The sequence below is a fragment of the Ambystoma mexicanum genome, chromosome 6p (assembly GCF_040938575.1).
Source record: "Ambystoma mexicanum isolate Mex_15411 chromosome 6p, UKY_AmexF1_1, whole genome shotgun sequence".
In the NCBI taxonomy this organism is placed as follows: domain Eukaryota; kingdom Metazoa; phylum Chordata; class Amphibia; order Caudata; family Ambystomatidae; genus Ambystoma; species Ambystoma mexicanum.
The window spans coordinates 318431024-318453362 of record NC_090935.1 but is presented as its reverse complement, the minus strand read 5'-3'; the positions used below and the strand labels follow the sequence as shown (position 1 = coordinate 318453362).

General features: G+C 45.0%; 1 protein-coding gene across 6 annotated transcripts in view; it reads left to right on the top strand.

The window, feature by feature from the left end:
- The window catches only part of PDZD2 (PDZ domain containing 2), a 1567362-nt gene that overhangs the window by 1049527 nt on the left and 495496 nt on the right, over positions 1–22339 (top strand). For all 6 annotated transcript variants that reach the window (XM_069627074.1, XM_069627075.1, XM_069627073.1 and 3 more), the window contains one exon: positions 20168–20335. In XM_069627074.1, the coding sequence (XP_069483175.1) occupies positions 20168–20335 (168 nt within the window). The remainder of the gene's footprint in view (positions 1–20167; positions 20336–22339) is intronic.

Below are 22339 nucleotides of genomic sequence, written 5' to 3'. Positions count from 1 at the left end.
TTGATGTATGAGAGAGGATTTGTAATGGTAAATGGTGCGGTGCAGGGCGATATCCCTTCCAAAACCACATGGCAGCAGGGCAAATTAACGTCCACCATTGACTATGTGTACACCAACTCTGAACTATTTTCCACCATTTCCTCCTTTGAAGTATTAAAACAGACGAAGAGCGATCATAGTATACTGCATATGACATGGCCCAGATTGAGTGAAATTGCTACCAAAACTAGCTCAAAATATATGACCAATCTTGAAGTGTCCACCAAAGGTCATAGATTTAAATGGACGTCTAATAACCTGAATGAACTGCTTGTGGCAATAGCATATCCTAAAGATATTTTAAAGCCAGACTTACAATATATATGCAGAGATTATGTCAGCACCCTTGAGCTATTTAAGAAATCGTATGGGACAGGTTATAAGCCCCAGAAATACAATTTTCATTCCTATGATGAAGAAATCAGCAGTAGGAAAACTGAGCTTAGGAGGGAAATTCGACAAATCACTCAACAGAACCCTAGTGATAGGATCTCTATGATATCCAAGTGTAAAAATCGTTATAGAAACTGGATGAAACAGAGGAAAGCTAAAATGATGCTAAAAGATGCTCAGTCCATGCTCCATTCTATCTCCTCTAAGAACTCTGCTTTAGTATAGGGCTTAATTAAAACTGTGTATAGCCCCAAACAATCTATAAGACAAATAAATGCAGTATCAGAAGAAATATGGATCCAATATTATAACTCTCTATATGCCGAAACCCATTATGCTGACAAGCCATATGAGCAGAGGCATGATAGGCTACAAGACATCAGCTTTGACAATCTGGACATCGAAATGTATATAAAAAAACTGAGCAAGTCAAAAGCCCCCGGCCCTGATGGTCTCTCTAATGCAATGCTGAGGGCTAATCCCGAGACATGGGCTGTCATTTTGGGAGTGATATTCAATCAAGTTATAACGAGCAAAAGAATTCCTGCATCGTGACAAAAATCTATTATTGTCCCCATTTATAAAAAAGGCGACAGATTGAATCCCAAAAATTACAGACCGATTGCACTTCTTGATTCGCCTGGGAAAATCTTTGCCCGTCTAGTATTGAGAGACTTTAATAAATGGACCAGAGAAGCGAATTTGAATGATCCTTACCAAACGGGCTTTATTGTGGGTGTAGGAACCTCGGTAAACTTGCGTACTCTGGAAGTCATAAAACAACATGAATTACAAGTAAACCAGCCTCTCTACATGGCCTTTGTGGACTTTGAGACCGCATTTGATTCTGTGTCGAGAACCCTTTTGTGTGATAAATTAAAGAAAAATGCATGCCCAAAGTACCCGATACATTGGATAATGCAATTTCACACGGGGACATCTATTCAAGTACGTCTGTCAATGGACGGTACACTTTCCAAATCAATCAAAACATACAGGGGTCTGAAGCAGGGGTGTCTGCTGGCATCAACTCTTTTTAATTATTTCATCTCTGATGTGGTAAAGAAATTTAGCTCAATTCTGGCAGATGCCCCGCGCCTAGGTAAATATCTTATACCATGGATGTTTTATGCGGACGACTTAGTACTACTAGCGAAAACTATTAAAGGGCTTAAAAACCTACTGGATCAACTAGAGAAATATGTACAAGATAATGAGCTAGTAATAAACATCCCGAAAACAAAAATTCTTAAGATTGTACCCAATAAAAAAGCCAGGGCATCTCGTCTCTCGTTATCTCTAGGAACGAAAATATTGGAAAATGTTACCCAATATAAGTATCTAGGAATAAATGTAAACACCTCCAGAGTAGATACACCATATATTGATGAACTAAAAATAAAAATTGGAACCTCTATTTCTCAGGCTTCTATTATTAATCATAGATTTTGCACTTTTTCTTTGAAAACTATAATCACCTTTTATTTTCAAAGGGTTGTCCCAATTGTTCTTTATGGTGCAGAAACCAAGGCTTGGAGAGACGAGATGGTCTGGCAAAGATTGGAAGGCCAATTCTGGAAAAAGGTCCTACATATACCAAAAGCTGCTCAGATGTGTTTATTGAGATATGAATTGGGTATCTCTTCTCTAAACTGTATGTATATGTGGAGATTATGTAGCCTGTACAGGAAATGCATTATGGCAAAACAGGATGATTCTTTACTGCAAATCTTGTCTAGTTATACAAGAACGAGTGAGCATAAAGCAGTGAGCGTGTGGCGACAACAGATCAAAAACTTTATGGTGAAAACAGAGGTTTCAGAAGAGCTATTAGTTATGAATCCTGAAAGAGCGAAAGAAAAAATGATTATATGGGATTGGGTAAAGACATACGAGGATTGTCAAAAGACTGTGCATGCCACCCTCCATAAAATCACCATGAAAAAAGTGTGAACTACTGAAAGCTACTTACTAAAATTTCCAGGTGCAGAACCAAGAAATGCATTTCTGAGGTTCAGAATGAACTGGTGGTACACGAGAAATGATCTAGCCAAGTGGAATGTCATTAGTAAAAAGGAGAATTTCTGCAGATTTTGTAAAAAATCAGACAAAGCAGAAACTATATTTCATCTGATAGCAGAATGCCAGGTGCTATTACCCATGAGAATTGATTACTTTAAAAAGCATTTCGAAACATACCAAAAATGTTCAATTGTAAGTGGTGTGTATCGTATCTACAACACACAGACAACTACGATAAGATTGGCTGTTGTGATTTTTTTAAAAGCACTAAAATTAAGGGAATATTTTTCAACAACGTAACAAATCAGTGACTGAATATGTGCAGCTACCTTTGTTCTGTCTTGTTCTATCTGTTTTTATATGTTTTTATATTTACACTACGGATTTTATGTCTTGGAAGACGGTGAAAAGAAAATGTAATTTTATTTTACGTTACGCCCTATTGGACAATTGTGTGTGTATGATAAGTATTTTCGATTTTTTTTTTCTTTTTTGAATGATGAACTAACTTTTAGTATTTTATGAAAATTTGTTTTTTTTTTTTCTCCTTGCTTCTTTTTCTTCTTTCAAATGTACTTTTTTCTACTTTTTTTATTTTCTTTTTACTAATGCTAATTTATAAATGTAAATTTATACTGAAAAGTTGATTTATCAACTAAATCAATAAAAAAAATAAAAAAAAGATTCCATATAATACATATCACCCATAGTCATGTATCTGTCTGTCGCCCATTGTCGTGATGCTATTTTACTTATGCTAGGGAATGATGGGAAGAAGTTCCACAGCAGAAGGTTTCTATGGTATGGATGGGGGCTGTCCACCATTTTCCATATCTTACCCCAGGCCAGTGTTGTCGTGCAGGCTGGGGTCAATGGTTTTAGGGTCCCTCCATTGTGGTGGGAGTATCAGCGAACGGACATCACAAGTACCTGCTGCGAGTCGCTCAATTTTTAGGTGTGGATGTTTTGAGTCTTCGTCGAACCAGTAAGCTGCATAATGTGCCTGTGCAGCAACCCAGTATTTTACAAAGTTTGGGGCCACCATGTGTGTAGGATCTCATCAAGTTGTCCCATTTAAGCCGGACTGCACCAGCGTGCCTCATGAAGTTGGTAATTGCTGCTTTTAGTTTATCAAAAAATATTGTTCCCGGCCACAGCGGTATATTCACGAAATAGTATAGTAATTTTGGAAGGATAATCATTTTGACAAGAGACACAATGCCTGCTTTTGTGAGTGGGAGCTCTGCCCAGGTGTGTAATTTGGCTTTTAGTTGGGGTAGGTATACACCATATTTGCGGGCATAGAGGGAGGTACTGTGACGCGTTACGGTCACCCCTAAGTATTTAATTTCCAGTGGGGACCAGCCAAAGCCCATGAGATCTGTTGTGGGGGTGGTTGCATCAGTGAGTGGGAATAGCTCGGATTTGACACAGTTCACTTGCAGCCCAGACAGGACACCAAAGGAGAGAACTTCTTGCATAATTGGTGCCAGGTGTCTTATTGGGTCACGAATGAACAGTAGGGTGTCGTCTGCATATAGTGAGATAATTTCTGGTTCACCTGTTAGTCGAACCCCCTTCTGTGCGTGTCTACACCAGATTGCATCTGCGAATGGCTCCATTACTATTGCGAATAGTAGTGGGGACAGTGGACAGCCTTGTTGTGGCCTTCTATTTATGATGTCTATGGGGGCCTTGTGAACTCTGTTTACTTTAACTCTGGCAGTGGGCATCGTGTCTAGTAGTCGGACCCACGATATAAACCCAGGTCCAAAGTTGCACTTTTCTGGCACTGGCCACATAAATTGCCAGGAGACTGAGTCATAGGCCTTTTGTACATCTAGGGCTGCGGCAACTGCCTGAGTCTCTAGGTCGATCTGTGCCAAGATATTAAAAAGGCATCCCAGGTTGAGTGCTGTGGAGCGGCCAGGAATAAAACCAGATTGATCTGTATGAATATGTTCCATGTACAAGGCTAAACATAGTGGTAGTACCTTAGCAAATATTTTCACATCGGAATGTATAAGTGAGAGGGGACGGTAGGAGCCACATTGTTCAGGAGGCTTATCGGGTTTAAGTGAAATGGTAATCACCACTTTGCGGAGCGTGCGGGGGTGGGGGGTATCCCGTGGGCCATGCTTCCTCACATAGCGCGACTAGCCTAGCAATAAGGTGGTATTTTAAGTGTTTAAAGAACTCCATTGTAATGCCGTCTGGGCCAGGGGCCTTTCTGGATGGGAGCGCCTCGTTGACACAGGATATTTCTTCAGTGATATTTCTTCAGCGGTGATGGGAGGGTCAAGGTTTGTCCTGTCTTATTCCGACAGTATTGACAATTGGAGGCTAGCTAGGGTCGCTGTATCTAAGTTGGCATACAACATGGAATAGAAGGAGTGGAACACCTGGTTCACTTCTGACATAGTGTGGACCGCCCACCCCATGAGTCTTGCACTAAGGGGATATGGCAATTGCCTTGTGCTAGTTTCACCATCCTGACTAGTAATTTACCAGGGCTTTCGCCTTCGCCGTATTTCCTCGCTAGGCCTGGGTTATCCAGGAACTTCAGTTCCCTATCTGAGTGTTCCCGGAATATGTTCAGTTCAATTTTAATGTCTCCCAGAAACTTTCGGTCAGGTATAGATGCATATGTCTGCTCTAGATGGTGCAGATTGGGTTCAATGGTGTGGATGTCCCTGCGTATTGTTTTGAGTATGCCTGATTCCGTTGCTAGGGCAATGCCACGTATATACGCCTAAAGGGCATCGCATAGGGTTGCGTAATTATCAACAGAGCCAGTGCTTACCTCAAAATATTCGTCGACTCATTTTCCCATTTCGGTCGCAAAGACAGGGTCTAATAGCGATTGTGGCTTGATCCTCCACAGCCTACTACGGAACGGCAGGGACGGTGTCTCTTGGGCAGCATAGTGGTTTCACCGTGTCGATATAGGGTTGATCCCAGTCACTAGGGATTGTCTGTCATGCTTTATGTTGCGTACAGCAAGATAAGGTGTTATGCGTTTTATTTCAGGCCCTACCGTTGTCCACAGTCTGCCGTAGTATGGGTTATGCAGTGTGTGGAGGTACTGATGCGTAGCTCACCCCAGTGGGTTGGGGATGGTTCACAACAAGGTCCATGCTGTCACTGGTTTGAAATTAGATGTGCATGTGGTCAGAGCAGGAGGAGTGGTGGATTCTGTTGCATGTAACTGCAGTGCGCATGTATAGAGCCGGTCACAGTTACCAGTGCTTGCCAAGTGGGTTTTGTGGTACACGTGGTGGAAAAGGAGATCTCCGCGTAACCGTCATGCGCTCTTCAGGTACCTAGCATTTGCAATAGTAGGATATGAATAGTATTTGGTTTTGATGCAGTTCTGTCAGCACCTGGGGAGTGGGACACTGTGGGGTTCACTTGGGCAGCTGGTTTGGGTATGCTGGTAGTGGAGATAGAGCATCACCAGGGCCCCCTTTTCGTAGCACAGCGAGGCTGGGTCGCAATGGCATGGAAGACCGGGCCTCAGCCGCGCACAGTGACCAGCCACAGGGTTTGCCTGTAACTCCTTAGTTGGGCCTGGGGGCGCTAGTGCTAGGGTGACTGTGGCTAGGAGGCAACCAGAGGGGCAATTAGGTGGATGTCGCCAGTGCTTGGCCCCCGGCGGGAGTGCAACAGGCTCCTCCACACCGCTGTGTATGTGAGGCGTGATCCGGGCTGCGGTGGGTGGAGATGGCCCATCATTCCAGCCGTGTGATGTGCGGCCCCTCTCACCATCACTGCCACGGTCAGCGCTGTCAGCAATTCCACGTATGCACCAGTGCCGGCGCGTCGTGTCCCTCCAAAGGTGCAGGCGGGCTTGCGTGTGCAGGGAGGCAGACTGGAGAATATCCTCATGTAGGGGTAAACAGGTGCTGGTGCTGCCAGGCCTCGGTGACAACCGCCGTGGTTGTCTGGTGGCACCAATCGCCCAGCAGGGGTTGCTGTATGGCATCCCTCAGTGCAGCAGTGCCGGGCATTCGTAAGGAGAAGGGGTGGCCGGTCAGGTCACTTCGCCCGCTCAGCCTCGGGGAAGCCGACGGGCCGCAGATGTGTCACTGGGTAGCTGGTGGGAGCTAGGCTCCATAGATTTGTTGCCTGGGTATTCCTCGGGTTAGGCAGCTGTTCTGCACAGTATTTTGCACCCTGCTGTGAAGGTTATACGCTGTCTGAAGATGCCAGGCTGCAGAGCTCCTCTCTCAGGTGGCCATCTTAATCGAGCGCAGCAGCGCCCCCACTTGAAACAACTTATATTAACACAAATGCTACGCGGCAGCAAATGGGAAGTTTACTAAACTGGATATTTGTTATTTCTTAATGTATTTTTAAACGCTACTGCAAATTTGAATCCTCCTACTATTTCACACGTGAGTGCATGAAAACATTTAAAAGGACAAGTATGATGAGTATAGAGGTCTAGATGTGATAGAAGATGTGCACCATCCAGAATTGAGTAATAGTTTGGTACGCAGACATGAGCTCGGTGGGGAAAAAGAGGGTTAATCAGAGCTGTTACATTTGTTCCTTGATACCACACGCGTCAGGGGAGCCCCCAAGGTATTGATGCCGCAAATAACTCCGCTTTTGGATGCTCAATGTTTGGTCCATCTGATATCTTGTTTGTAAAGCACTTTTGAGGTACCGAGCATACAACTCGTGATGATGGACCCAGGCAAACTGCAGTGTGCTCGCATTCCCAAAATCCCACAGTGTTTACAAAGACCATACCTAAATCTGGAAGGCATGACATTTGTGGCAAATTGTGGGATTCAGAGAAGTAATCATCCCAAAGGTGAATGCTGTAAGCTGAGAATACTGATTGAGAATGTGGCAAAAGTCACATGGATCGAGGCGATGGAAAAACCAGTGGAAGTGCAAAAGCAAGGAGAATAAGAACTGTGTTTTTATAACGTAGGAAACATCTTTGTGGGGGGCAAAAACAAGTACAATAAGACATTATACATCCAAGATCGCCAAAAAGCGACAGCAGCAGTGATGCACAACCACTGGGTCTGTGGCCAGCAGGCGTTACTGCACCTTCCGCCACTATGGAGGGGCACCTGCTCGCTGGCATCATTGCACTCCGCTCTCCTGGTACTCCTTGAAGAGCACTTGATAGTGGCACCAGGCAGCTGTGCCCCCCAACAACATCACCAGTGCTGTTTGTCCCTACCACAGTTCTGCCACATCGGACCATATTGCGTATCCTGCCTGAGAAGGAGAAGAAAGAAAAATTGCGGCGAAAACCGAGATCCATCTATTTGTCTCAAGATTCATTATAGTTGCTCAAAGAAATACCATACCAAAACAGATTGTATATCAAAGAATAGATCTTTTTTGCATCATTGTTACTGCCAGGAGTACAAGCAGCTGCCAATGGCAAGTGGCTCCAAATCGTCCGCTGGGAGGTGATACAGCTGGCAAATGACACTGAACAAAGCCACAATGCGATAAAGATCCAAATTATCAGGTTGATGATGTTGCAGAATCACTATGTTCTTGGCTTACTTACAGCGATGGAAGGCAGGGTTTGCAAAAAAAATCAGTGATTCATGTCGCACATATGTACCACCAAACAATGATGCCAACTCGTCACTCACACACATAATAAAGGCACTGCACACCCTCGGCACCCACATGCACACAGAGGCCTGCATTCAGAGAAGTGACTGGTTCGACAACCTTTTTTCTTAGGGACTGTCATGGATGGGGGCGATAATGAAAATACTGGTACCAATGATAGTGTTTGTGCTGGTGATCTTCTGCACCTGCCAGATGGAACTTTGATGCTGTTCCAAAGCAATGCCTAGCACTGCCATGATGATGGTTTCAGTTGTGGTATAGGGCGCACCTTGCAGTACAAAAGACTGGCTGATACAAACAAATGACCCTAACAGACCCTACATAGTTAGACTAGAGCAACGTCATCATCCCCAGGCACCATCACAACTCCCCCACCAGACCCCCGAAAACTATGAGGTACACTGGGTTGACCTAGCAGGAGACAGGGGTGTATATACCTCACGTATACCCCAGAGCATTATGGGCAAGCAGAGGAAGGTTTATGATCTGTGTGCAAGGCATGGGTACCCAAGAAAGGAACATGGACGTACCTAGAAGCTGAGAGGTTGGAGAGGGAGAAAATAGAGGAGGAGGATAGAGAAAGGCTTGCATGGGAGTTTGTTCATGTGGGATTAACGAAAGGGGAGAATGTTGGGAAGCGGGGATAATCATCCCAGGCCCCCAAGAGGTTCCGGGTGAGGCAGAGACCTGTGCGTTTGTTGTAGGTATTTGGGGAGGATATAGGGGGAGTGGAATGTCCGTAGAAGCTGTTTTATGGGAAGGTGATATCTTCGTAGGTAAAGATTTTGTAGAGAGTGATATGCCATTTTAGAAACTAGCTGCCATTTTGTAATCAAGGCCTAGTGGCACACAGAAGCCGGGGCAGTAGGCCCAGGCCCAGAACTTGGAGATAGAGATGTACGTGCAGGGTCGGGTTGCAGCATAGGCAGTAGTGAGAAAAACCAAACCTGTGGACAGTCATGAACCTCTCATTGTATCCTACACTTAACATTTGTATCCCAAAAGGAATGCACCCTGCGAGGCCATGAGGGGGCCGAGAGCTCCCTGTGAACAGTTATCCCACGAGAAGACGGGCACGAACCTCTGACCTCTGTCAGTCCAAACCCTAGCCTATAGTACCCAGATGCCCGTCCCAAGACCCCAGCATTCCAGCGTGCCAGCCAGCCCCAGACCACTGACCATAAAACTGTTAGATCGCCAATTTATCAGAAAGATTACAGCAGAAGACCCTGGACCCCTGTGATTTGTGCTGCAAGTTGCCATGGAGGGAAGGTAACAAATTTAAGCCTGGCGTGGGAAGAACTGGAACGGCGCCGACACGTCTGGGATCAAGCAGGGGTTTACAGTTATCGTGATGTCGAAAGTCGCCTCTGTGCCCCATGTCTGCAGTACCAGGTGCACATTAGGAGATAGATAGGAGATGCACTGAATTGTGTTAATACTTGCCAATTAGGAGCTTCGAGCTGAATGACGTGCAACAAAGAACCTCACGTGGAAGAAGACAGACAGGAAAAGCTGGGACCAATGACCTGGCATTCTAGATGGAGCAGGCCCCTATGTATAGGGTCGCACCAACCAGCTACGTGGATGTGTACCCTATGTGATGTACGTCAGTTGTGACACTTTCTATCTTGTGAACTATCGCCCATGTTGATTTCGTCAGAGCACTCTGTGGCAGCAGAGTCTTTTGCTAGCGTGTATTTGTGTTTTTATGAGAATAAACCTTGTTTTCCCTAGTAGGTTCTATTTTTTCTGATGTGAGCGTTGAGGGGCTTCTCTACAAAACCTAGCATATTTAGGCAATAAGTACTAAAACAGTTGGTTTGCAGGCTGATAATGTCCCACCCATCCGAGTTAATAGGTCAGAGCAAAGTAAGAACCTTTAGTAAAGACCGTGGTTGCTCCGTTACCTTTGTAACAATCCCCATTAGCGCCCTGACATTTCATCTGGGGGGACTAATGGCAAAGGGTTGCTCCATGAATGGAGTCTAAACTTAAGCAAAAGACGGCTGTGTGTTCAAAAATAAAATAGCCTTTCTATTTCCATCACCGCATCCGCGTGGTGTAGAGGAGTGGAATGAAAGAGACGGCGAAAAAACCAACATATTCCAGGGAAATGTATTTTGTTTGAAATAATGGGTAGCGAGGGGTGAAAGGGAGGTGTTGCAGGGGGGCGGCCCACAGATCACTCAGAACACTGACTTGAGTCAGCAGATAGAGCCTGCATTCTGAGCTTTCTCTTTATTTAACAGGCAGCAGGCACGTGCTAATGACTTTGATGTACCTGATTGAGCTTGCTGTTAGATCGGAATTTCAGTGCAAGGCTCATTTAAGTACAGCATGTTCTAAAACACTTGTGTTAAAATACCAGTAAATTGAGCTTTATTGTCCACCAATGTGGTGTCTGGAATGTAGGCTCTAAGGCAAAATTCTGCAACTTGTGGCACTCAAGATGCTTTGTACTACAACTCCCATGGGCCCACCCCATTAACTAAGCTTGATAGGCTATAATGGCCTAAGGTGCAAAAAACCTTACATCAAAAACGATATATCTGTGCTAGTGAGGAACATGTTGAATACACATTGATGTGATAAGCTGATGCTGTCAATGTTAATAACAGAGTTTAGACAAAATAAAGCCAAAACCCATGAAATATCTATCAAGCAGCAGATGGTGGCATTAACGGGGCACCAGTAAGGGTACACACCTCTATGCGTGCAGAGGGCATCTCGGCGGTAGAGAAATGATAGCGCCAGCTGTTCCGTCATGATTGCCCATTCAGACTGTATACAGCACAGCCTAGGAATGCTGCAGCAACATTACAAAGAAGATGTCATGTGTAATCCCTCTATAATTAGAAGAGGTAATCAGGCAGACTTGGAAGGAGCTGATATTAAAAGCTTATGATGGATTCGGGAATATGGAGAGGAGGATACAGGGTACCCTCAGATGTGCTGCCAGCCTGGATTGATCAAACAACCGATCTCCTCCCATTCATTAGCGTGGGAGTGACTAGTGAAAGGTTAGGGACTTCAAAACACCACTAACGTGGACTTCCTTTGTGGGAATGGAAGGAAATGAGAGAAGAGACCGTTCTATTTTTTTCATTGAAGTAGCCATTATATGTGGGTTGTTGTAACACTCACCCACATGTGTGCCTCTGACTCAAGTTTGTTTTTCTTGTAGTAAGGTGGAAAGGAACATTGTGGATAGAGAAAATGAGGAGTAGCTGTTGTTTTAAATGTGAATATAATTTAGTACATATGGTGTTAAGTTATTCCTACTCTTAACAGTTGCTTACATTTAACATATACAAGGAGCATTGTGGGTCTAGGCAGGATTGGTTGTGTAAGAAGAGACCATTCAGGCGTTTAACCAATTGCTGTCCCCATCTGAGAGCGAATGTGTTTCAGTCAGTGTGTGGATGTTTGTATAGTTGCTATTATTTGGTGCAAGTACGCCTCTAGGAGTCCTGGCTTTAAGACACACTGCCCACGAATCTCGATCTGCTAATTTTATTTATTTAATTTTTTTTTACATTTATAAAGCGCACAAAGCAGCCCTTAGGCATTGCGGCGCTGTTACAAGGAAGCTTACTTAATTGCAAAAGGAATGGCAAATAGTAAGTCCAAGGTTCGCGAGGTTACAGGAGAACCTGGTACCGAACAAGTACATGTACGTAAGTTACTGGTTGCCGAGGAGAGAGAAACACACAGCGGTGTAGGTAGTTTGACGGGTTACTGGTGAACCGGCTTCATCCAATAAAGTATTGCACCCTCAAGTAAGAACTGGACGAGTGATGGTAGGAATGGGTGTGTGGTTTAGATGAACAGCCTCGTTTTCAGGGCTTTGCGGAAGGCCATATGAGAGGGTTCGTTCCTGAGGGTGGGTGGCAGCTCATTCCATTGTCTTGCGGCGATGAAAGGGAAGCTGACGCTTTCAGCTATGGCGCGTTTGACAATGGCGAGGTTGAGTTGGTTGGACATAAAAACCTAAATGGCAGCTCAGCCGCTCGTGAAGGCTGCTTCATGGTTCTCTTTTCACACAGAGCACTGTTACTCGATCAGCGTCTTTCAGATTAGCAGGCCTTGTATGGCTATGGAGAGGTATCACTCTGAAACCCTGCTGCATCAATGTCCTTTGTAGGAATTGTGGTGCTTAATTTTGGGCTGAGGAGTAAAGGTTGCTATTGAACCGCAAGTATTCTTTTTATTTTTGTGAAGTGTTATAAAGGAGGGGTAGCTAATGGATCTATGATAGAAAGGGCGAGAGAGAAAGAGATTAACAGAGATTGTCAGTGGCAAATTGAGAAATGGAAATGGGAGCGGTCAGTAGAGGCCAGTGGTAGGAGAATCCTGTTTCCTCTGCCTTGATGGGATGTTTCTATGATTTTCTGACTTCTAATGCTTTTAGTAAGCAGTTCATGCCTTGCTATGTTTTGCTATATTTTCCATCAAGATTCTCTTCATCCTTTGCCAATCTGCCAATCCAGGTATCCACATACCCTCCTCCCCCTAACATGCTCATATTCTGTGTGCCAACACACAATATGAAGACCAGCTAAAACAGCCACACCTGGCAATTGAACAGCCCTCGAAATTATGTCAAAGAACAGAACACTATACCTCTAAAACACGCTTCCATACCACAGTCCGCCCCTGCATCCTTGAACCACACTAGACTCCTTGCTGTGCTCTGTAAGGGTGCAGAAAGAGGAGACTATTACACAGGTGACCTAGTGATTGCTATAGACTTTTATATAAGATCAAAATCAAGAGAAAACCTACCTTTCTCTATAACTGAGGGGTGTCCCTTCCTCAAATAAAAATGCTAATGGAGCTGTCAGGATGATGTTGCAGACAAAACGAGTCCACCATCCTCTGTCAAGCATCCCCATCTCTATCCCGTACACTTATTACTAAACTAAAGTTGTACCAATGTGCTTTCTTCGCTTTAGTTTCATAGTTCACAACACCAGGGGGAATTACTCCCTCCCCCTGGCCTTCCTCTGCTTTTGTATTACAGTTCACAATGCCAGATGGAATGGCTCCCTTCCCCTGGCCTTTCCCAGGCTTTGTATCACAGTGCACAATGCCAGATGGAATGGCTCCCTTCCCCTGGCCTTCCTCAGGCTTTGTATCACAATGCCAGATGGAATGTCTCCCTCCCCCTGGCCTTTCTCACATGCTTTTTAACACAGTTCACAATGCCAGGGAGAGTGGCTCCCTTCCCCTGGCCTTTCCCATATATAAAATTCTTAGTGCGGGTCCCAGACCTGTTTTTTTAGGGCTTCACCTGGGCAGACCTGGTTCACTCACCTGGCAGGTACTTCCATGAAGAAGATGGCTAGTGAGGATATCTTCCTCAGGTTGCAGGTCCTGAACATGTTTTCTCCTCTATATTCTGTTCCTGATATACCTGGCTCACTCTCCTGTCAGGTACTATCAGATGGCCAATTGCTTCAGATGTTCTCCTTGGGTATATCTGGGTCCCAGGCCCCGGGTTTGAGGTATCTCTTGCCCCTTTTCTCGATCCCTTGTACCTTCTGATACTATGCCGGTCCTTCGCCGTTGGGTGAGTGACTCTCCGACATCTTGTTTGGATTCTCACGTTCTTGTGCTGCTTCCGCATTGTCTGCAGCAGCTCCACAGCACTTCTCTCTGGGCGGGTTGCATGTCTTGCCACAACCACGCAGTCCGGTTACTGCTTTCACCCAGGCCTCCGCTCTTTCAGTTCCTTGGTCTGCCCAGGCATGGCGGTCCGGATAGTGATGCCTCGCTCCTTCACAAGCGGCACAGCCAGCAGCAGCCTTTGTATTACATGATGGACATCCTCCAGACTCCCGGATCCTCCTGTGAGGATCTGACACAAAGGCAAGTCCTTCCTCGCTCTTTATGTTGAATGAGCAGTTACCGCTAGAATGGTCATTCAAGTTTTAAGGAAGACTCTTCATTGTTCTGCACCTCCTCCTCGTCTCTGTACCTATTAAGTCATCCCTAGTCCTCCTCATCTCAGGAACTGTAGGGTATTCAGTCCCACATATATAAATGCGGTATGGAAGGGAGGTGGAGAATAAGGTGGGCCTCAAGGTCTGAGTGGAGGTAAAGGAAGTGGGTGTAAGGTAAGGGATGTCATACTGCATTCTCCCTAGTTGGTCGTCCTTGTCCCTAGAGGTGAAGTCTCTCCCCATGAGACCCTCCCACTGAGTACCACCCCCAGCGGGACTATAGGGTAGTGGCCTCACCTTTCTGGCCTCATGGGAAAGGGCTCCCCCTCAGAGAGACGTGACAACATCAAAGGATTTGTCACAGCTATCAACAAGACTCACAGAAAAAGATCTGCACATAGGTTAGGGTACTTGCTGTCTGCAATCATCAATGCAAGAGCAAAGCTGTCTTGGATTTTCACTCTGCACCTGTAAATCTAACCCACACCCCACTTTTTCAGATGTGCCTAGTGCCCTGTGAACATGGAAATGGCAGCAGAGAGTGGCAAAAATCCTAATTACCATGTAATACATTATCTCATTCTACATGGACCTATTGTCCTCTGGTCTCTCTGGATAGAAACATTTAGCCCGTTCTCTCTCACGCGGAAGCATTCTGGTTCACAGAGAATTAAGGGGTATTGGTAGTAAGTAGGGACACAGAGCTCGGAGAAGGGCCCATGGCTTAAGTTGGGCTGCTGAACGGTTGTTTTTTTTCAAGTAACTCCGCCTTGGCAGACTGTGGATTTCCCGGCAGCCTGTGGATTTGACACCTGCGCCTAGATACAGGCTAGCCTGTCCATTTTCTTTGGGATATCAGCAGTATAAATGCCTCAGGACTCAAAATGTATAATGCCTGGTTAGTGAATGGTGGGTGGGAGTTTTTGGTGCTTTGTGAATTGTAAACAGAGAATATGGTTGCAGGCATGCTTGGTGTCCCAAAGTTCAAAACTAACACGATTGAAAAGTACTAAGTTAAGGAAACCCAGGTTAGACCTCTGATATTTTGTCAGACTCTCGAAAACTGGGCAGAATGCCACACGATTCCCCTGCTTCAAATGCCAGGGACATAAAATGGACATCTTGTGGTAGAAATGCTGCATTGCGGTAATTGTATGCAGATGCCTGTGATTATTGCCCCTGACTGAAAATTATAAAGGAAAGTCGGATTTTATGCAAACACACAGACTTTAGTAGGAGCAATGTGTTCTACCTTTAATGTGAATGACTTGGGCCGCTATATTAAAACGAAAGCTACCTTGAATTTCAGAGCGGTCCTTTCCTCAGCTCTAACAAGCCGAGCCTGTATAACTTGTGTAAATTAGAAAACTATATTATATTAGCACCCGGGCCGGGGGGCACAGCCAACCGGGATCCGCAGATCGCGGACAGAATCCTGTAATCCCAGCCCACGTTCCATGTTACCCGCCACAGGCCGCCCGCCATCTTCCCCTTTTTTGCGTATTTTTTTTGTAAACAGAAAATCATGCCCATCCCCACTTACCCGATTGTGGCGGCGGCGCTGCCCGCTGATGCAGCTTCCCTGTTCCGACTGCCAGTGGTCATAGAAGATGGGCTCCGTACGAAGCCCTGCCTTCTATAACCATGGCAGCCATTTTGCTTAAGTATTTTCATTCATTCGGCGCCCTGTTGAATGAATGAAAACACTTAATTTTTAGCACCCCGAGTTACCGGTTTGGTAACTCGGGGTGCTAATAGCTTCGCTCGAACCGATAACTTGGGCTGCTCCCTCCCGTTCTAGCCCATCTGAATTATGTCTTTGTGTAAAGGTTATGATAAACCAACATACGAAATAAAGAATGACTTATACCACAATCATTCAGAAGCTTTAAAGCTAAAGCATCATTGGGTAGGAAAGATCATAGATACCTATAAAACACTGATGGGAAATACATGCTGCCACTATCCTGATCAACAAATCACAGCCAAGTATCATTCTACAGTCCCCTGAGGCGTTAGACAAGAAAAACGATGCATACAAGGTCTAGACCGGGCTTTACACCTCAATTAGCATGAGCCGTCATTGGGCCACTCCACTAAACATATGTGGCCTCCTAGGAAGATGTGGAAACTGGGCTGCTCTTGACATAATCTGCATAAATACCACCCTTTTCTAACCATTGCCCTCATTTGCAGCTGCTGAGTTAGGTAAACAATAGGCAGTAGAGAGAAGCCAGATATCTCTGGTGTACTGGGCAACATACAGGACTAAATTGGCCCTCTGCATGTGGCGAGATTTCCAAATATGCCGGAAATGGCTTGAGAAGCAGGTCAGTCTTCCAGTCCCAAAATGGATGAAATGGGATTGAAACACAAATAAAATTGCTCCGAAACCGACTCACAGAAAATGAGCCTTTCCTGCAGGCAGGATAAGTGCTTATCTGGGTTGCTGATACCCCTGGAAACCCTTTATAAGCACTTTGCATCCCTTGGCAGGGTTCCATTTAAAACCTGTCAAAACGCAAATGGAGTTGCTTCAAGGTGGACTCTAGAATGAGGATCATTCCTCATCAGGAGAGGAGAATTGTGGCATTTGGAAAGCACTCAACAGTAAGTAATATGGTCTCCAAGAGCTGAGAGAATGGGCCTCATTACAGGTTTGGTGGTATTCCAATGGTAAATCTACCAGAATACCTCCAAAGGTTTTTACTGTTACCACCACTTGGTCCGGCGGAATTACCTCCAGATCACAAGTGGTGGTATGGCAGTATTAGTCTCCAATTAGACTCCATGGGGATATCAGTGTAATTACCGCCAGCGGTAATTCTGCCTATTTTGGGCAGTAAGGCAGCTGCAGATTTACATCCATCATTTGCTGGAGATTTTTCCTCCAACTCACTGCCAGACCCATATCCCGGCGGTGCAATAATGTGGCGGTAAGAGAGTTACCTCTGTTATACCGCCTTTTTTACAACACTACGTACTTATGAGGCCCAATGTCTTCACCGACATTACATTACACAATCCAGCATATGGATGAGGAGTCACAGATGAGCCGGTCACATTGTTATTCTAGTGGTACTAAGCATAATAATAATGCATGGTTGGTATATTTATTTTGCATCTTGTTAGCCCACCGCAAATAATTGCAGCAATGAGCTTTGCAAAACAGAGAGATGTATTTGATTTGAATCAACACATTGGTAAATATCCGTTTCTTTAGGCGTTTCCCACCGGAGCCAGGGAGCTCCCGCAGACCTCTGTGTGTTTTGGTGCAAAGTCTTTATTAAGAACAGGGTGTAATTTTGAAAAGGAATGGCTAATAATGCAGGTGATTGGAGCAGGGGAAGTCCAAAGGTGAGGTAAGGTGCCTTTTCGTAAAAGCATTATTTGATTAAATGGCGTATATCATTTGGGGGAGGGTAGGAGTACATTTACCAGGGACTGCAGAACATGTTGTAGGCAGAAATGCATTGCTTTCAACAGGGTTGAAGGCCATGAACCATCAGATCAAAATGCAAAATGTACTGAAAATGGAGACAAGATGGTCAATGTTAATGTTAATGTTAAAGGACATTTGTACCACGCACTATCACCACCGAGTGGTCCCTTGGCTCTCTGACGGCTCTGAAAGAGAGGGGAGGTTGAGTTAGTGGGAGGAAGCAGGAGGAGTGCAAGAGAGCAGTGATGTGCTGTTGGTGGCCTCAGCCCGGTGGGTCCGTTGGCTGGGCCTGGGGTGTTTGCGGCCGGTAGTCGTCGTGTACTGTTGTGCAAGGCTATGTGTGTTTTTGTTGCAATGTAGTGAAGTTTGTGCGGTTGTTTGTGCTGTAGGTTTTGGTTGTGTTTGGTTTGGAGTATGAGAGGTGTATGCAGAAAGGGAAATTGTTAGTAGGGTTGGTTAGTTTGCGTCTCTATCCAGAATTGAATCGCTCGGCTTGCATAGTCTCCCCTGTTGCGGCTCTGTCCTGATCTGGGGCTGACTGGCATACAGGTTCCTTACTCCTCTAGCCCCCGCCTCTAACATGCTCTCTCATAGCTCCCCTTATCCTCCATTCAGACTCTTGTGGCCAGTGCATCTGCCAATGACAACCTCTCAGGTAGTGGGGTGATTGCCAATATCGCCATAATTCCACACCGATGTGGTACCTGGCGGTAATTAAATTAAGGGGCGGGCGAAAGTGTTGGTGGGGTTGTCTGGGTTAGTTGACTCAGTCTATGTGCGTGCCGCCTGTGTTCCTGTCTATCCTGTGTCACCCTTCCAGCTGCCGTGGGCTTTTACTCTCCCGGGTCAGGGATGTCCGTGTCTTTTCGGTTTAGTTATCCTTTTCCAGTTTCGGTTTTTAGGTTTAGTCTGTGGTGTTGTAGAGCCAGGTTTTTAGTGATTTCCTGAATTTTAGATGATCTTAAGTGTTTCTTATTTCCTTTGGGATGTTCCAGGTTTTTGCGGCTAAGTGGTAGAAGGAGGTGCCTCCAAATTTTTTCTTGAGGTATGGTTTGAGTTCCAGGCAGATTTCGTTGCTCGATCGGAGGGGTCTCGTTGGTTTGTAGACTGTTATTTCCTTTTGTAGGAATTCTGCTCCTTGTCCGCTGATTGTCCTGTGTGTTATGCACATTGTTTTGAAGGTGATGCAATGTTTTACTGGGAGCCAGTGTAGGGTTTTTAGGGCTGGAGTGATGTGGTCTCTTCTGGATAGTTTGCGGAGTAGTCTTGTTGCTGAATTTTGGATCCGTTGCAGTTTCTTCATGAGGTATTCAGGTATTCCGAGGTAGAGGCTGTTTGCATAGACTATTTTGGACATGATTAGGGCGACGATAGTGAGTGTTTTGTGCGTGATGGAGAGGAAAGGTAGGATTCTTCTTGCCCGTCCGGAGGAGGAAAAAGCATTTCTTCACTGTTGCATTTATTTGTGGCTCCAGAGTAAGGTTGTTGTCCATTAGGACTCCCAGAGTTTTTACTACCTTCGATGGTGCTGGTGCTTTTCCCATTTCTGTAGGCCATGGGATGGTGGTTTCGTTCTCTTGGTCTTTGGATACGATCATGATTTCTGTCTTTCTTTTGTTGATTTTTAGGTTGTTGGCATATAAGAATATTGCTATAGCAGTTAACTGTTACTAACATTCCAGCAGTGCACTCTGGTGTGTCCTAATTCTGCTTCGCCTTTGGCTGAACTAGAATCCTTACTTATGAATACAATTCTTTTATGAGAGCTGCAGCCGTCTGTTGTGCCTTATCAGGAAATCTCCTGGTCAAAACGCACACGCTAACGCATACACGCACACACACGCACACACACACACACGCGCGCACACACGCATGCACACACACACATGCACACACACGGCACAGACACACACACTTGGCGCAGGCGCACACGGGTATTGAACGTATACAGCCTTTCAGCTCTGTTTTTCTGGACCTGTGTCTTATAGCGAAAACATGCCTCAGTTGTTTGGTCTGTGAGAGATGGACACAGGTGTCCGAAATAAATCAAATTGAAAGCAGCGTGGTATTGACAACAAGGGCCTTTTTTCTTTTACTAGTTCCTGTCTTGCTTTGTATGTTAGTTCAAATTTGAGGAATGTTCGAATGGCTCAAATACATGAAAGGACGAAACAGCTTTCTTTTCTTTAGGTTAATAAACGACAACTGATTCCTCAAAGCGTTAATCGAACCATTGATATGATCACTTCCGGAGGTTCTGCGAAGGGTCAGAAAATGGGCAGGAAGCAGTCGTGCCCAGGAGCGGCTGCATTGCTTCTAACGGGAAGCCACTGGCGTAACACGCCGTTGGTTGCCAACCCCACTCTTGGGGCTTATTTTCCATCTTACACAATATCACTGAACTCTAAAAGCAAATAAATTCCTTCCCATTGAATTATTTGCAAAATTGGTACTAAATCTTTGCGGCGCCACCCAAGATTTTTCAACCTTCTTGGCAGCCAAATATGAAAATAAATTCGTCCCATGTGTGCCATTTCATTAAGCCTGTTTTGCTATAAACTCTGTAACTGGAGTCTGAAAATGTGTTTGAGTAGTATGGGTTTCCACCCAGGGAGCCGCTCTAATTCCTTGCAAGGAAAGGCCTCATTGAAAAGCAAGTACAGTCTAAAACGCCGCTCAATCTCACCCAGGTTCTAATCCTTCCATGCAGGGAGCCAGCGGATTGGACTGCGTCAGTTTCCCATCCACGAGCTTGCCAGACCTTGTTAGTACCTGCTCGGCTCAAGACCTGGCGCCTTCATCTGAAAATAAGGAGAATGAGCAACCGGATGGGGGAGAGTCATCAGGACCCTGCAAGACTTTGCCCGAAAAAGAAGCCGTAAGTGTACTCCTATGTCTTGTTCGATTGTCCTGCTTGTAGAACCAACTGAACAGGTTGCTTGAGATTGCACCTTTTTTCTTATACGTGCTCTATATTCATTTGCTTTAATGTGTGTCGTCTCGAGATCAGCTCGTGTAATTTATTGTAAGCCACTGAATAGCGCGTGGACAGGGTCGGACTGGGACAAGAAATAGACCCTGTCACCCAAAAGAAAATGGCCCACCCCTCGCCTCAAAAAAGTGTCCCACCCCTCGCCTCACGACCCTTGACCTCTTATGACATCACCGATGTGATTTGACCCCCACTCCAAAGTGAAATCCTGGGAAGCGATGAAACACGACCTTTCACCCCTTGACAAAACGGGAAGTGGCATCAAATAGCATTGTACCTAAGTAGACTAAATTACTGCGAATCCATGCAGACGTCCAAGGTCAAATATAATGTTATTGTATAGCACTTACGCTTAAGCTCTTTTTTATATAACAAATATGCATACAATATCACCCAACCTGTGTTGGTACTCATTTTTCGACCTAAGAGGGATGAAAGGCTTTTTGAAGAAAAAAAAAGAAAATTGGAAAAAAAGATATATATTTTCTTCTTTTTTTTTTCTTCTCCAAACTGGCCCAGGCATGGCCAGAAACCGGCCCCCACTCCCCAGGGACGATTTTGGCCCGGCCACGGGCTGAGGGGCCAATCCGACCCTGCACGCTGACGCAGCTCCAACAGTGCAGTATTTCATGCTAAACCTTTATTGTAGGTAAATCAGCTTGGACATGAGGTGTATCCATAGGGCAATGTGGTAAGTGGTGTATGGCTGAGAATGCATCTCAGAAAGCAAGGTGCGATGTGGCAAAATATCAATCAATCAATTGTATTGTGGCACAGGTGAGCTAGAAAACAATGGAATTGAATGGCATGACATTCCCATTGGTTTATCCATCCATTCATTCATTCATTCATCCATCCATCCATCCCTCCCTCCCTCCCTCCCTCTTTTGGTGTTTTATTGTGATAGATGGCATAATGTAAAATTTTGTAATTATTTATATTATACCCATACATGCAATTTTACGTATAGGATTATAATGGGATTTGCCAAGATGTGAGATTAGAATTCAGGTCTCCAGGTTACAAGATCACTAGAGAGACTCTCCTTCTAGTCCTTTATGACCGACCATACAGAATTCGGGATGGCTTTACCACCAAATGGCACTTACCTGGGAGACCACATGTCACGTCATTATTGCTCAAGACCCGCGGTCCAGGCACAGACAACTTTCGATTTGACCAATCGTTTTGATTTTTGTATTGCCACCCACCCATAATCATTGTTTTTCTTTTGTATTTTCTATTATTGTATCTTGGCTGTTCCATTGCTGATAATGCAGTGTTGTCAAAGGACAGTATTGTCTGGTATTAGTCATCTGTGCCACCATTTCCCCCTTGTCTTTCCTTTTTTCAAATAGAATATTCTATTCTCATTTGTTGTGATTGCAATAATTCCCACACCTGTTTCAAATTCATTCCAATTTCATTGGACTTGATTTACCAAAAACAATCGTGCTTACATTGCACAGAAGTGCTATCAGTTTGACACTGCTTGCACAGCACCAAAATGCAATCAGTCTTCTTGAAAGTAAATCTCACTTGGCACCTAAATATAGTGAGAGGCTAAATGCATTTCAAATTACAATCCCCTTGCATTCTATTGGGAGCCAGTGCCCCCTAGCACTTCCAAACCACCCACTACTGGGGACTTGGCAGAGAAAAGTCCAGCAGCCACATCTGATTGGCTTTGGGGGATTTCTTTTATACTCACTTAGGGGATCATTCTTGTAGTCATGGAAGCAGCATCAGTCAGGCCTCTAGTGCCCAGTGGTCTCTGGTCCCTCTATGCACGGGTGAAATCTGCCACCGCCTTCTTGTCGTAGTATATGGATTTATTTATTTATGCATTCTGCTAGTGCGACAACCCTGATGTAATGCCACCTCTGACAT